The 15602-nt window shown below is 39.1% G+C and overlaps 1 protein-coding gene across 2 annotated transcripts in view; it reads right to left on the minus strand.

Annotated features, from left to right (window-relative positions):
- The window catches only part of RAD50 (RAD50 double strand break repair protein), a 99215-nt gene that overhangs the window by 4627 nt on the left and 78986 nt on the right, over window positions 1-15602 (minus strand). For both annotated transcript variants that reach the window (XM_032627516.1, XM_032627517.1), the window contains one exon: window positions 301-386. In XM_032627516.1, coding sequence (XP_032483407.1) covers window positions 301-386 — 86 coding nt within the window. The remainder of the gene's footprint in view (window positions 1-300; window positions 387-15602) is intronic.

The raw sequence follows: 15602 nt of genomic DNA on the forward strand, positions 1-15602 counted from the left end.
ATGGTTTTCTTCTTATCACATTTTGGCTTATCCCTATCTGCACTTCGACAGAACCTATTACGTCATTAACTAAATATAATGTGCACCATGGCCAAATCTGTAAGTCCTGTCAGGCTTTGGAATAGAAAACTTTGCATTTTTTTTCTTGCTAAGAATTCTAAGATAAGAATTCTTAGAAAATCGGAAAGAGATGTTCAGAGAGGGGCCCAGAGGTAATACTGGCATGATGAGCAGTCTTATGAGGCAAGAGCTGGATATAGGGCTTTAGAAAGAGCATTCATGATACACCATGTTAATTACCTTGTCCACGATAGGTACTTCGCCAAAGGTCACGAATAATTTTGTTGATTTCTTCCATTTTCATACTGTGAAATTTCATTATTGCTCTGGAAAAAGCCATTGATACTTTAAAGATAACATATTATAACAATAAATTTAACAGTATATATTAAAAATATGCAATGTATAATAATGTATATAATAAGTAATATCATGAGATAAATTCCCCAATATTCTCAATGATAAAAGTGGAATATAGTAAGAGCTGGAAAAAATAAACAGAACCAAAACCTTGCTATTGGCTAGTATGGCAAACTCTCAGGCATATATAATTCCAGCACTCTGGAGTCCTTATCCTTCTCCATTTTCACTCTCTATGATATGACAAACACTCCCTTAAATGCTCAAATACTGTGAAAACTTCTGAAACAATTTTTTAGGAGACATTTCTTAGGCTTAATGGAAGGACTGTTTCCACTGATACCAACTGGTTATAGGAAGCTCTGCTGAACAGATGACAGTGAGTTAAAGAGGGGACAGGAGGTGTACAGGGTCCCTTAGTCTATGGGAAAATAGGTGAATCTCTCTCTGGAATTGCTGCCCTTTTTCTCTTCTATTATTATTAAGGTTGACCAAAGTCAACCTCTTAAGCTGCTTTTATTTCTCAGATCTGTGAGCTTTTTACCAACCAGAAGTGTTGGTTCGGAGAGGGTGATAAAGAGGCTTAAGCTGAGCTGAGCCTCAAAACTTTTATTTTCCCTTCCTAGTTGAAGATTCAGAAACCCTAACTCCAAATATGTGCATTAACTTTCTTTGACCGTGGCACCCCTCTACCCCCAAAACACTCTTAAAATACTAGTAGTTTCGAAACACTAAAAAGAAGAAAAGAAATGTCTGTAAAAACAAAAGTAGCCTGTCAAAATCTAACACTGTTCTTACTAGAGTCACCTTTAGTCAAAAAGCCCTTAGGTTATTTGGAAGTGGGTTTATGAATTAATAAATGTTGCACCAGTCACAAAAAGGCAAACATCACTGCTATTACCATACAAAGGATGTGAGGCGGACATACTTCCATTTACAAGTCTCTTATCTGATATATACAAAAAAAGAAACTGAACGTAATGCTACTGCCTCTGCAGAATCATTTCATGATCTTCCGGTTTACCAGCAAGAGAAAGAAATGACTCAACATAAATACATTTTAAATATCAGATGAAAGGACTGTGAAGTAATAAAAACCAGAAAAAACCATATTCCGCTTGCTGATGAGAATGCAACAAGTCTCCATTTTCTATTTTATACATCTATCTCAGTCTCAGATTTTATACTTCTGTCAAAAAGACAGAGACACAACTTCTAAGTATTTGTTTAAAAAAGAAAAAAAACCTCAGAGAATGTTCTTGAGACCAATCACGTAATGCTTAGGTTTATACATTATGATCTTGATTTTTCAAATGACTTTTCAAAAATGTCATCTTTCCATTCAAGTTAAAAATCTTCCATAATCAACATAAATAAGCACTCCCAATGTGGAGAACAAGCTCCAGGTGGGGCACAGATGTCCCAGGTGCACACACATAGCCTACACCACAGCTCCCTGGTACAACAGAGGTGGTGCATCCTCGCCCATGGGTAGGTCTGCTGAGAGACAACAATGCAGGAAAAAGCTCTAGTCCTTAGAGGGATCCAGACTCACCAACAATCATGGGAGACACAGTGGATGCCCACTACTGTTGGCTGGACCATTCACTTATCTTTGTATCTTATCTCTCTGCTAATATGGAGCTTACAACCCCACTGTGCAATGATTACAGTAACTACATTAATCTACTTGAAGGAATAACAATGTAAGTGGCTACTAGTGATGAGCATTTACCTTATGTAAGGTACAATTATGCTAAATAATCATATTTTATCTCATTTAATCCTTACTACAATACTGAGAGTTAGATTTGGTTATCTCCATTTTACCATTAAGAAAATTGAGATTCTCTAACAATGAATTTTCTAAAAAAGAAATAAATCAATCCCGTTTAAAACAGCATCAAAAACAATAAAGTACTTAGGAATAAATTTAAGGAGGTGAAAGATGTCTACTATGAAAACTACAAGACCCTGATTAAAGAAATGAAGGCAGAAATAAATGGAAAGGCAGGAATTCCCTGGCACTCCAGTGGTTAGGACTCTCTGCTTTCACTGCTGAGGGCATGGGTTTGATCCCTGGCCAGGGAACTAAGATCCTACAAGACACGCAGCAGGACCAAAAAATAAAAAAATTTAAAAAAGGAAAGGTATCTCATGTTCATGGATTGGAAGAATTAATATTGTTAAAATGTCAAAACTACCCAAAGCCATCTATAGATACAATGCAATCCATATCAAGATTCCAATGGCATTTCTTACAGAAATAGAAAAAAACACTCCTAAAACTCATATGGAACCATGAAAGACCCCAAATAGCCAAACAAACACTGAGAAAGAACAACAAAGCAGGAGGTAGCACACTTCCTGATTCCAAGCTATACTATAAAGCTATAGTAATTAAAATAGTATGGTACTCCCACACACCTATGGACAATTAATCTATGACAAAGGAGGCAAGAACATACAATGGAGAAAAGACAGTCTCTTCAATAAGTGGTGCTGGGAAAACTGGACAGCTACATGTAAAAGAATGAAATTAGAACATTCTCTAACACCATATACAAAAATAAGCTCAAAATGGATTAAAGGCCTAAATGTAAGACCAGATACTATAAAACTTCTAGAGGAAAAACACAGGCAGAACACTCTCTGAAATAAATCACAGGGTTTCCCTGGTGGCGCAGGGGTTAAGAATCTGCCTGCCAGTGCAGGGGATATGGGTTCAATCCCTGGTCCGGGAAGATCCCACATGCCGTGGAGCAACTAAGCCCATGCACCACAACTACTGAGCCTGCGCTCTAGAGCCTGCTAGCCACAACTACTGAGCCCAAGTGCCACGACTACTGAAGCCCATGTGCCTACAGCCCATGCTCTGCAACGAGAGAAGCCACCGCAATGAGAAGCCCGTGCACTGCAATGAAGAGTAGCCCCCGCTCCCCGCAACTAGAGAAAGCGTGCGCACAGCAACAAAGACCCAACACAGCCAAAAATAAATAATAAATAAAAACTAAAAAAAAAAAAAATCACAGCAATACCTTTTTGGATTCATCTCTTAGAGTAATGAAAATAAAAATAAACAAATGGCACCTAATTAAACTTACGAGCTTTTGCACGCAAAAGAAACAATAAAACAAAAAGACAACCCACAGAATGGGAGAAAATACTTACAAATGAAGCGACCAACAAGGGATTAATCTCCAAAATATACACACAGCTCATACAGTTCTGTATCAGAAAAACAAACAACCCAATCAAAAAATGGGTGGAAGATCTAAATAGACATTTCTCCAAAGAAGACATATAGATGACCAAAACGCAACAGCCAAGATGCTCAAGGTCATTAATTATTAGAGAAATGCAAATCAATACTATGATGTATCACACCTCACACTGGTCAGAATGGCTATCATCAAAGTCTACAAATAATAAATGCAGGAGAGGGTGTGGAGAAAAGGGAACCCTCCTACACTGTTGGTGGGAATGTAAATTGGTACAACCATTATGGAGAACAGTATGGAAGTTCCTTAAAAAACTAAAAACAGAACTACCATATGATCCAGCAATCCCACTCCTGAGCATATATCTGGAGAAAAACATAATTTGAAAAGATACATGCACCCCAATGTTTGCTGCAGCACTATTTATTGACAAAGGAATGGATAAAGATGATGTGGTACATATATACAATGGAACATTATTCAGCCATAAAAAAGAATGAAATAATGCCATTTGCAGCAACACAGACCTAGAGATTTTCATACCAAGTGAAGTAAGCCAAAGAATGACAAATATCATATGATATCACTTATATGTGGAATCTGAAAAAACAAAAAACAGATTAAAATGAACTTATTTATAAAACAGAGAAAGACCCACAGATGTAGAAAACAAACTTACGGTTACCAAAGGGGAAGGGGGGAGGGGAGGGATAAATTAGGATGACGGGATTAACATATACACACTGCTATATGTAATATAGCTAACCACAACGACCTACTGTATAGCACAGGGAGCTATACTCAATATTTTTGTAATAACCTATAAGGAAAAAGAATCTGTAGGGGCTTCCCTGGTGGCACAGTGGTTAAGAATCCGCCTGCCAATGCAGGGGTCACGGGTTTGAGCCCTGGTCTGGGAAGATCCTACATGCCGCAGAGCAACTAGGCCCATGTGCCACAACTGCTAAGCCTGCGCTCTAGAGCCCGCGAGTCACAACTACTGAGCCCATGTGCCACAACTGCTGAAGCTTGCGTGCCTAGAGCCCATGCTCCACAACAAGAGAAGCCACCAAAATGAGGAGCCTGCGCACCGCAACGAGGAGTGGCCCCCGCTTGCTGCAACTAGAGGAAGCCTGCACACAGCAACAAAGACCCAGTGCAGCCAAAAATAAATAAATTCATATATATATATATATATATATATATAAAAAGAATCTGTAGAAGAATATATATATGTATAACTGAATCACTGTGCTGTACACCTGAAACTAACGCAACATTGTAAATCAACTATATTTCAATATAAAAAAAAAGACTTACAAAAAACCCCAGTATGGTACTGGCATAAAAACAGACAAACAGACCAAGAGAACACAATCGTCAGCCCAGAAATTAACCCAAGCACATATGGTAAACTAATATTTGACAAGGGAGCCAAAAATACTCAATAGAGAAAGGACAGTCTCTTCAATGATGGTGTTGGGAAAATTGGATATTCACATGTAAAAGAATGAAACTTGATCCCTATTTTACACCACTCACAAAAATAAACTCTAAATGGATCAAAGCCTTAAATGTAAAACCTGAAACTGTGAAACTCCTAGAAGAAAGCTCCTTGACATGGGTCTTGGTAATGATTCTTTGGGAATCACACCTTAACGCACAAGCAACAAAAAATAAACAAGTGGGACTACATCAAACTAAAAAGTTTTTGCACAGCAAAAGAAACCAACAACAAAGTGAAAAGACAACCTACAGAATGGGAAAAAATATTTGAAAACCATGTATTCGATAAGGGGTTAATATCCAAAACCCATAAAGAACCCATAAAACTTGAAAACAAACAAAAAATCCAATTTAAAAATGGGCAAAAGACCTGAATAGACATTTTTCCAAAGAAGTTATACGAATGGCCAACAGGTACATGAAAAAAGATGCTCATAGTCATTAGGGAAATGTAGATTAAAACCACAATGAGGGACTTCCCTGGTGGTCCAATGGAAAGAATCCGCCTTACAATGCAGGGGACGCAGGTTCGATTCCTGGTCAGGGAACTAAGATCCCACATGCTGCGGGGCAACTAAGCCCATGCGCCACAACTAGAGAGAGAAAACCCACACGCCACAGTGAAGAGCCATTGTGCTGCAACAGAAGATCCTGCGTGGTGCAACTAAGACCTGATGCAACCAAAATAAAATAAAATAAATAAATAAAAAATCTTAAAAAAACCAAAACACAATGAGATATCACCTCACACCTCTTAGAACAGCCATCACCAATAAGAGATAACAAATGACGGCATGGGTATGGAGAAAGGGAAACCCTTGTGCACTGTTGGTGGGATGGACTGTAAATTGGTACAGCCACTGTGGAAAACAGTATAGAGGTTCCTAAAAAAATTAAAACTAGAACTACCATATGCTCTAGCAATTCCACTTCTGGGAATATATCCAAAGGAAATGAAAACACTATCTCGAAAAGTTATCTGCACCCCTGTGCTCATAGCAGCATTGTTTACAATAGCTAAGACACGGAAACAATCTAAGTGTCCATTGTTGGATGAATGGATAAAGAAGATGTGAAATATATACCTGTATGTATCTATATCTATATATATCTATATCTATAACATATCTCTATATACAGACATACACATACATACATACAATGGAATATCATTCAGCCATAAAAAACAAGGAAGTCCTACCATTGGGGACAACGTGGATGGACCTTGAAGGCATTATGTTAAAAGAAGTAAGTCAGACAGAAAAAGACAAGATCTCACTTATATGTGGAATTTAAAAATAAAACAGGGACTTCCCTGGTGGCACAGTTGTTAAGAATCCGCCTGCCAATGCAGGGGACATGGGTTCAATCCCTGATCCAGGAAGATCCCACATGCCACAGAGCAACTCCTGTGCACCACAACTATATATTGTAGCATTGTCTGTAGCAGCAAGCATTTAAAGGCTTCCTAATATGTCTATCAGTGGTTAAATAAAGTAGGTAATATCCATTTTATAGAATATTATGCAGCCATTAAAAACAATGAGTGATTTACATATAAGAACATGATTTTCATCACATGGTAAAGTGGAAAAAAAAACAACACCTACAGTGTGATACTATTCACACAAAACAAAAAAGATTTGTGTGTACATACATGCAAAAGCACTGTGAAGGAAATGAAAGTATGTCACCAATGTAATACTACTTAAGTGCTGAATAAATGTTAGACATTGTCAAGGAAATGAACCGAGGCCCCAGCTTGAACCATGTTCTGTGATTTGCAGAATAATGGAGTAGAGGAAGCATAAATATCTGTAATACAAGGCTGAATGGGTTAAGTGGCACAAAATATTATGGCGTACAAAGGAAGGAAAAAATTACATGTTTGGGAAGGGCTCTATCAAGGTAACATTCAAAGGACGAGAAACAGCATAGTAAAATGCAAGGTGTCTTAAAGCAACAAAATTATTCAGTTTGGTTAGAATATAGTGAGTAGTGAGAGATGAAATGGTGAAGGCCAGGTGTGGAAGTCTTTCCTAAAATTAGAAGAGAATAGCTACCACCACCTTTAAGAAAATTAACCTGGTAGAAGTTTAACAGGGGTGGGAGGGATAATGAGATGGGGGAAGTTACCACAGTAATAAAGGTAAGAGTTAAGGAAGGCTTGACTTAGGCATGGGCTGTGGAAGAAAAGCAGCTCTGAAACAGAACTGCAGGAACCACTGTGGGAGCTGACTGCTGACTGAACTATACAGACGCAAAGATTAACCTAACACACTTTTTAGCACTTGGACTTTACAGGTAACTAACATTTAAGAATGACCTTGAAGGTCCATGACCTCTAGTAAACTATCATTCTGCTGAGGCAAAGATAAATTTCCTGGGCTGGAAACTACTGTAGGTAAGTGGTCATCTGGCTGGTTGCATCAGCACCACCATGTGCCTGGAGTGTGCATGTCATTCAGTTAAATGCATATAGTACTAACTCATATTAAGTGTATGTTTTGTGAAAACTGATCCCCAAAATAAAATGAAAAGGTCTAAGATCTAAGAAAATAGTGATTTATAAATCAATCTTATATTTAAATATTCTTAAGAATCTGAAATTTTTCCTTGAAAATTTCAGTAACAATCTGTTGCATTTTATGAGGACAAATGATGGTTTTAGTGGTATTTATAATTTTGGTGATCCATGAAAGTCTTAGGATGTGATCCTCACAAATGACAAAGGCCTAATATATTTACTGTTTTAAGGGAGGCACAATGAGGCCAAAAGAGAGAAAGACAAATACTAGTGAAACTATTCTATATGATACTATAAGGGTAGCCACATGTCATTAAACATTTGTCTAAACCCATAGAATGTACACCACCATGAGTGAACCCTAATGTGAACTACAGATTTTGGTGAGTATGATGTGTGAATGTACATTGTTCAAATATACCACTCTGGTAAGGGATGTTGATAGTGGGGTAGGCTGTGGTTGGGGTGGGGGGAGGCAGAGATATATGGGAAATCTCTGTACTTTCTGCTCAATTTTGCTGTGAATCTAACACTGCTCCAAAAAATAGTCTATTTAAAAAAGACAGAAAGGGGTATGCACTAGTGTAGTATGTAGAGCTGTTTTCATCCATGCCCCTCCTTCCTTCTTCACACAGACACCTCCTTTGAATGCCAAGCTAACTATATACTATCCTTCAGCACCTCTTTGCACTATGGCTTCTGCCCCAGCAATTTCTAGATGACTTTCCTTTGTGTTCTAAGCTAACTGCCTCCACACTTGGACCTGTAATGAAAAGCTTCTGCAAGCCTCGGAGTTATCTACTTTCTAAGTACACATGGGTTCTAGCTTGATGTCACAAATGAAGCATATTAGGCATCCCTAGGACAGTAGTTCAGGGTTTTTGCTGCTGCCCTGCTCTGAGGTCATTTTTAAAATCATCTCAAGACTTAGTCATTACCAGAGAACTGAATGCCTGAAAAAGAGTCATTAGACCAAATGTCATTAGGTCATTAGTCATTAGGTAGACCAAAATCTCACCTGCCAGGAAAAGACCCTTCCAGCTCTTATATCTTTCGTATTTTAGCCATCTCCAGGACTCAAACTACTGAGGAAGGTTAGTTACCATTTTGCAAAATTTGAACTGGATTTCCTCATGTCTCACTCTATTTCAGTAAATAAAATAATAATTAGAAGGGCCAAATATATGTGTGCCTTCCTAATAAAAAAAATTCATAAGTAGGATAAAAACAAATAAGTTCATGAAGATTATCCAAGCTGGACAAAAGCAGTAGAGAAGATTATACTTACGAAAGACATTTGCCAACAGTATTATCCTCATCTTTGTATATAAAATTGTACCAAACTATGAGATATACAGGTTGCCAAAAAATTGGCTAAGATCAATTTTGACTGAATACTCTTCCTTACTGTAGTTACCACCGTGAGAATTTCCTATCTCCCTACATTTAGGTCAGCAGAAGCCCTCTAGTATAAAGGAAGTGATATGATGAGTATCACATTCTACTGAGTATCACGTTCCAAACTAATAGTGGTTTTTATTACTTAGCACAATTTAAAATCCCTAACTTGCCAAACTTAAGTTGCACATTTAAAAGAAAAATGTCCTCTTTTTCTGGATAAAACCTTTAAGACTATTAAAACGAATTTCCTGAAACACTTAAAACTGTTGAATTGCTGTATTTCCTTTAGCCAAACTCCCAAATATCAGCTTTTAAAATTCAGGCAATGGGTCACCCACTATTAACACAGTGCTTGATAAATATTTGGTTAAGAAAACCTGCGAGTGTGAAATGCCACCAGCTATCACTTGGTTTTGTAATCTACTTATTTGATGCTACAGGGGCTCCTGATGTGAAACTGTACTGTATCCAAGACAAGAATTAGAATGGTGGCCATGAGGTGAGTCCTGGTTAAAGGCCTCACCCCCAAGCTCTGCTTGAGTGTAGAAGCCAGACTCTGAAAAGACTCAAAGAGAGTTGGCTGCCTTGGACGCAAAACTTACATGTTTCCACTGAGTCTCAGAAGAAATATGACTTAATGTGCAACATTCCACATTTGGGGGAAAATGACAGTGGAACACTTTGGGGATAGGGCAGAACAGTGTACTTTGATATATTCCAAAATCACTTAATTTTAATTGATGTCTTCTTTTAAGGGGGTGGATAAGGGATAATAAATTCTAAATAATGGATGTTTTCCTCCTTCTTATCTAGTGTGTCTCTGACCATTGGCAATGCTTATAATCAGTGATTGTTTTAGATGATTACTAATAACAGATGGTAATCAGCTTTTCTTGAAAATGCACTGCTAATTTCCTGTGTTACCTTAAACAGACAGATGAATGCAACAATTACAATGATATGCTTCTTCTAAGAGGTGAAATAATATGGGAAATTTTGGACCTTACTTTCTTCTAGGTGAGAAGGCAAATGTAAGGCTCACAGTATAAACCTTAAGAAGATTTGCAAGCATAAGCCCACAAACACTCAATTTTGGAGAAATCGGTACCACTTCTTTTCTTCTCATTTAGAAGAACGCATCTGATAACCAGATAACAGAACTCAGTAAACAGCCTGACTTTGTTCCTTAGGCAAGCCTAAATCGCTGGAAAGCACCACTGTACCTCCCCACCCCCACAAGCTCCTGGCTGGCCCCATCAAGCTCCCTCACATGCCCTCACTCCGCTCAGTGTGATGCCTCTATGATTGAGGCACTTTTCTCTACTGAAATGCCCTTCCTTCATTATTCATGGCCCAGGTCAAGTACAGACTATGCAGCACCTACCATGGTCTCCTCTATTGAACAGTTACCACTTTGCAGGAGGGACAGGGTATGATATTTCTGTCTTCCTAGAGTCCGCCAAGAGAAGACAGAACAGGGGTTTTTGAATGAACAGGTGCCTTATTGAGGGAATTCCTCTTGTTCCTGCTGTCAATGGCTCTCAGGGTCTGTAGGGATAGCAGGAGGGCTCCTAGGTATAGTTTTCTATTTAGTTAACACATGAAACCCCAGGTCTGCAGGTCAGTGTACTAAGAGGAAGAGCTACCTTGTAGCAGAATATGTGCACATAAAATTTAAGACAAAACCAACCTACATAATACCTAACTTGGCCCCTCTTGTCCCCTCTAGTTAGCACTCCATTTTTCTGCTCCTCTTCACAGCAGAATTTTTTAAAGAATTATCTATACTCACTGTCTCCATTTCTTACCACCCATTCTCTCCTCATCCAACTCTAAGGCTTCAGTTCCAACCATGCCACTGAGATTGCTCCCCAAAGTGATGAACACCCTCCATTTTATCAATTTCAGGGGTCACTTCTTAGTCCTTCATCTCATTTGACCTCTCAATAGCATTAGACTCCTGAAATACTTTCTGTACTTGGTTTTCAAGCTACCACGCCTTTAAAATTTTTCTTCTACTTCATCAGCTACTTTTTCACTGCATTTGTAAACATCGTGAGTTTTGGGACCCTTCCCATCTCTATCCACAGTTATTCCCTATGTAACCTCATTCCATGGCTTTAAATACTACAGATATGATGATAATTCCTAAATTTACACATTTCCCCTGAACTCTAGACTCCAGGTTATACATCCAACTGCCTGCTTGACATCTCTACTTAGAAGTCTACAGGCACCTCAAACTTAAAGTGTCCAAAACAGAACTCTAGATTTTCCCCTCCCCAACCTTGCCCATTTTAGGGAATGGGAATTTGCTTTCCCAACATCCTACTGGTCAAGAAAACACATGTAGGATCAATTCTTCTTTCTTTTGCTTTTCCTCCCCTACATTCAATTCAGAAGCAAGGCCTGTCAACTCTATCTGCAAAACAAAAATGGAGTCCATCTACTTTTCTCCATTTCCACTGCTACCATCCTACACCAGTCCACCACTCTCTCCTGGGTGCCCCTATAATGCATTCTCCACACGGCAACAAGTGTGATTTCTTCAAACTATGAATCAGATTACGTTACCTCCCTGCTTCAAACCATCCAGTGACTTCCTATCACACTTAGAATAAAATCAAACTGTTAACCAAGGCTGCAAGGCATGGCATACTCTGGGAACCATCTTCCTCTGACCTTATTCCCCTGCTCACTATACTCCAGCCACGCTTGCCTTCTTCCTATTCCTTGAACACCTCATGTTTGTACTGGTCTTAGGGCCTCTGCATCAGCTACTCTCTCCATCTGGAATGCTTGCATCTCAGCTTTGTGCATATCTTGCTTCCTCTCATCAATCAGGTCCTAGCTTAAATGTCACATTCTCAGAAAGATTCTGCTTTAGAAAAGGCCTAAAGTAGCCCCTCAGTTATTCCCATCACCATAGTTAATTTTCACTGTTTATGGATTTATTTCTTAATTTTCTGTTTCTTCATCCCTGTATACTTAGTATACAGTATCTAGAACAGTAGAAAACATGTAAGCGCTCAAATCTTAATTGAACAAAATCCTAATACATATGACAATATATATTATGCACATACACACTTTGCTAAGGAGGTATAAAATATATAAAAATAAGTTGACTATTGTGGCTCTAAACCAGGAAGTGTGAGTTAATTAACAGTTAGGAAAACTTTCTATATAAATATTGGTATTAGTTTTTTAAAGGTTAAAAAAGGGTTGGGGGGACCATGGTAGCAGCACAGCAGAGTGGGAATATAAAGGCCTTAGTTCTGAGATCTAATTTATCTCAACCATTTAGCTGGGTAATCTTGGACAGTCGTCTTAATCTCTCTGATGAATACTTGCCCTTTACAGGTAGATGCCCAAATTCAATTAGATTATGGCTAACACATATTAAGTAATGAATTAATATTAGCATCTCCTCTGCAGAGCCCCCGCCACTGAGAAATTTAGTCTTTAAAGCATGTTTAAATAGAAACAACAGAAACCTACGTTTTCTTGGTCAAGTTCCTTAGTGCTCTTAAGAAATAGAGAATTTAACAATATACATTAAAGAATGTAACACTGGGACTTCCCTGGTGGCACAGTGGTTAAAACTCTGCACTCCCAAAGCAGGGACCCTGGGTTCGATCCCTGGTCAGGGAACTAGATCCCACATGCATGCCGTAACTAAGGGTCTGCATGCCACAACTAAGGAGCCTGCCTGCTGCAACTAAGACCCAGCGCAACCAAATGAATAAATAAAAAATGTAACATGACAAAGAAAGCTGGACTAAATGGCCTGTAAATTTCCCTTTTAATTCTGACTCTATACTGAATGCTATAATGGACTTAAAAAAAAAGGGGGCTTCCCTGGTGGCGCAGTGGTTGAGAGTCCGCCTGCCAATGCAGGGGACGTGGGTTCGTTCCTCGGTCCAGGAAGATCCCACATGCCGCGGAGTGGCTGGGCCCGTGAGCCATGGCCGCTGAGCCTGCGCGTCCGGAGCCTGTGCTCCGCAACGGGAGAGGCCACAACAGTGAGAGGCCCGCGTACCGCAAAAAATAAATAAATAAATAAAAGGTTTCCATTTCATAGATAAGGAAACTGAAGCTCAGGGTATTTAAATAATTTGCTAAAGGTCAACAGTCAGATTCAGATTCAGGTAGTCTCTAGAGACAATACTTTTATCCATGGATTATAGATTTTTCAGGATTCAAGATGATGAAATTTATCAACTTTTACACAAACATTTCTTGCTGTTTAAAACTCAGTTCAATTTTTTCATCAAAAACAAGTCATCCTATTCTGTACAGTAGATTTTTACTGATAAAAATCAGTTTTGATTTTTGTCTCTTCAAATAAACTTGCCAGTAAGGACTGGGTTTCCTATTGCTTAGTGCTCAACAAATGTTTGGTAAGTTTACCGCACACATAGCATCAGTTGGTAAAGAACTCAAGAAGTAAAAAGCCTTCTAAAGGCATATATACCTATAGCTGGAAAGACTAAAAGGAATTATGGAATTTTTTTAAAAAAAAGACAAATGTTATGTATGAATAGTCTACCAGGCAAGGAATTTTTTTTGGCCGTGGCACAGCATATGGGATCTTCATTCCCCAACCAGCGATCGAACCCAAGCCGCCTGCAGTGGAAGCGCCAAGTCTTAGCCACTGGACCACCAGGGAAGTCCAGGAGGCGAGGATTCTTTAGTAATGTCTTGCTTATGCTCTTATTTCAAAACATTAAATTTCAACAATTTAAACCGTTGGATCTAAAAATCTAGGAGAGATTTCAATATTTGAAGAGGTTTAAAAAGTTTCCGGGCTTCCCTGGTGGCACAGTGGTTGAGAGTCCACCTACCGATGCAGGGGACACGGGTTCGTGCCCCGGTCTGGGAAGATCCCACATGCCGCGGAGCAGCTGGGCCCGTGAGCCATGGCCACTGAGCCTGCGCGTCCGGAGCCTGTGCTCTGCAACGGGAGAGGCCACAACAGTGAGAGGCTCGCGTACCGCAAAAAAAAAAAAAAAAAAAGTTTCCACTTGGTACAGACATACATACCTATGAGCCTTTCTGGACCCAAGGAGCACTGTAATGTTAACTTATTCACTCACAGTGAAAGACGACAAAAGATGTGTCCCTCCAAAAGTCATTGTAGAAGTCGAACTTAATCCAACAAAAATCTTATTAGTATTTATTTTTGAAAATAACATAACTGGCTCAGTTCCAATTTTCACTTATCTTAAAAGACTATGTACGTTCCAAAATTTGTATTGCCAGAGTTATAGCTAGGTGATTCTGGGGCCACCTTTGCTATCATCATTAACTAAAAGAATCCTCATACTGAAAAGTGGGTCTTCCTGTCCTCCTAAGCCTTGTGGTCTGAATGCCACTGCTGAGGCTGGTCTGTTCACTATGCTCTTTCCAGAGGAAGCCTTAAAAGAGAAGAGACCCTGTCTGTGTACTTCTCTTAGCACTAAAGAGGATATTTTCTTTTTTAGAAAACAACAACAGATAAAATCTAAGGTGACTGATAATTCTCCTGCTACTAATACCTAGAAATGCTAGACAGGTTTATAACAAAATTTATTTTACATTATAGCTGAGTTTACAAGAAAGAAAGGCAAATCCCTACATGGTGGAAACAAAGATGGAACTAAAAACCAGAACGGTCAATGTGTGATATGATACCGCAGGTGAATTTAGTTATTATTTTCATAACCCAGAGTTTCAGTATTATAACCCAGGACAGAAGATGAGGCATAGGACCCAACTTAGGCAGAAAGAAGTGACTCCCAACATAAAGGCTGAGACTCTTGAACAGCAACCTTCAATAAAACAGTGGAAAATTAATAATTTGTGAGTTCAAAGTACTGGGCAAATGCCTTACATGGATTTAAGGTCCTCTGTTATACCACCAGTGTAGTTCAGGAACTCCCAAATTGAAAAATTAACATAAAAACTAGACTTAGGCCAGTGTTATCCCAGAGTGCCCAGCAGATGCCCTTCTGTGTGGAAGGACATCCACATAAAAAGGTCACAAGGGCACTTCATAGGAAAAAAAAAAAGCACTACTCAAGATGAGCTTACAATTAAACACTACATGAAACCCAAGAAATACCTCACTAGGGCTAGAATCAGCACACAAAATAGTAGAAAGAGACTCCTAAAAATGCGAAATAAAAAAATGACAATGTGGGGACTTCCCTGGTGGTTAAGAATCCACCTGCCAATGCAAGGGAAATGGGTTCTACCCCTGGTCCGGGAAGATCCCACATGCTGCAGAGCAGCTAAGCCTGTGCACCACAACTACTGAGCCTGCACTCTAGAGCCAGCATGCTGCAACTACTGAAGCCCACATGCCTAGAGCCTGTGCTCTGCAACAAGAGAAGCCACTGGCATGAGAAGCCCGCACACCACAACAAAGAGTAACCCCCGCTCAATGCAACTAGAGAAAGCCCTCATGCAGCAACAAAGACCCAACACCCCCCCAAAAAAATAATTTTTAAAAAATGACAATGTGAAAGAATATGAAATATGTA

This window comes from Phocoena sinus, chromosome 3 (genome assembly GCF_008692025.1).
Source record: "Phocoena sinus isolate mPhoSin1 chromosome 3, mPhoSin1.pri, whole genome shotgun sequence".
Lineage (NCBI taxonomy): Eukaryota > Metazoa > Chordata > Mammalia > Artiodactyla > Phocoenidae > Phocoena > Phocoena sinus.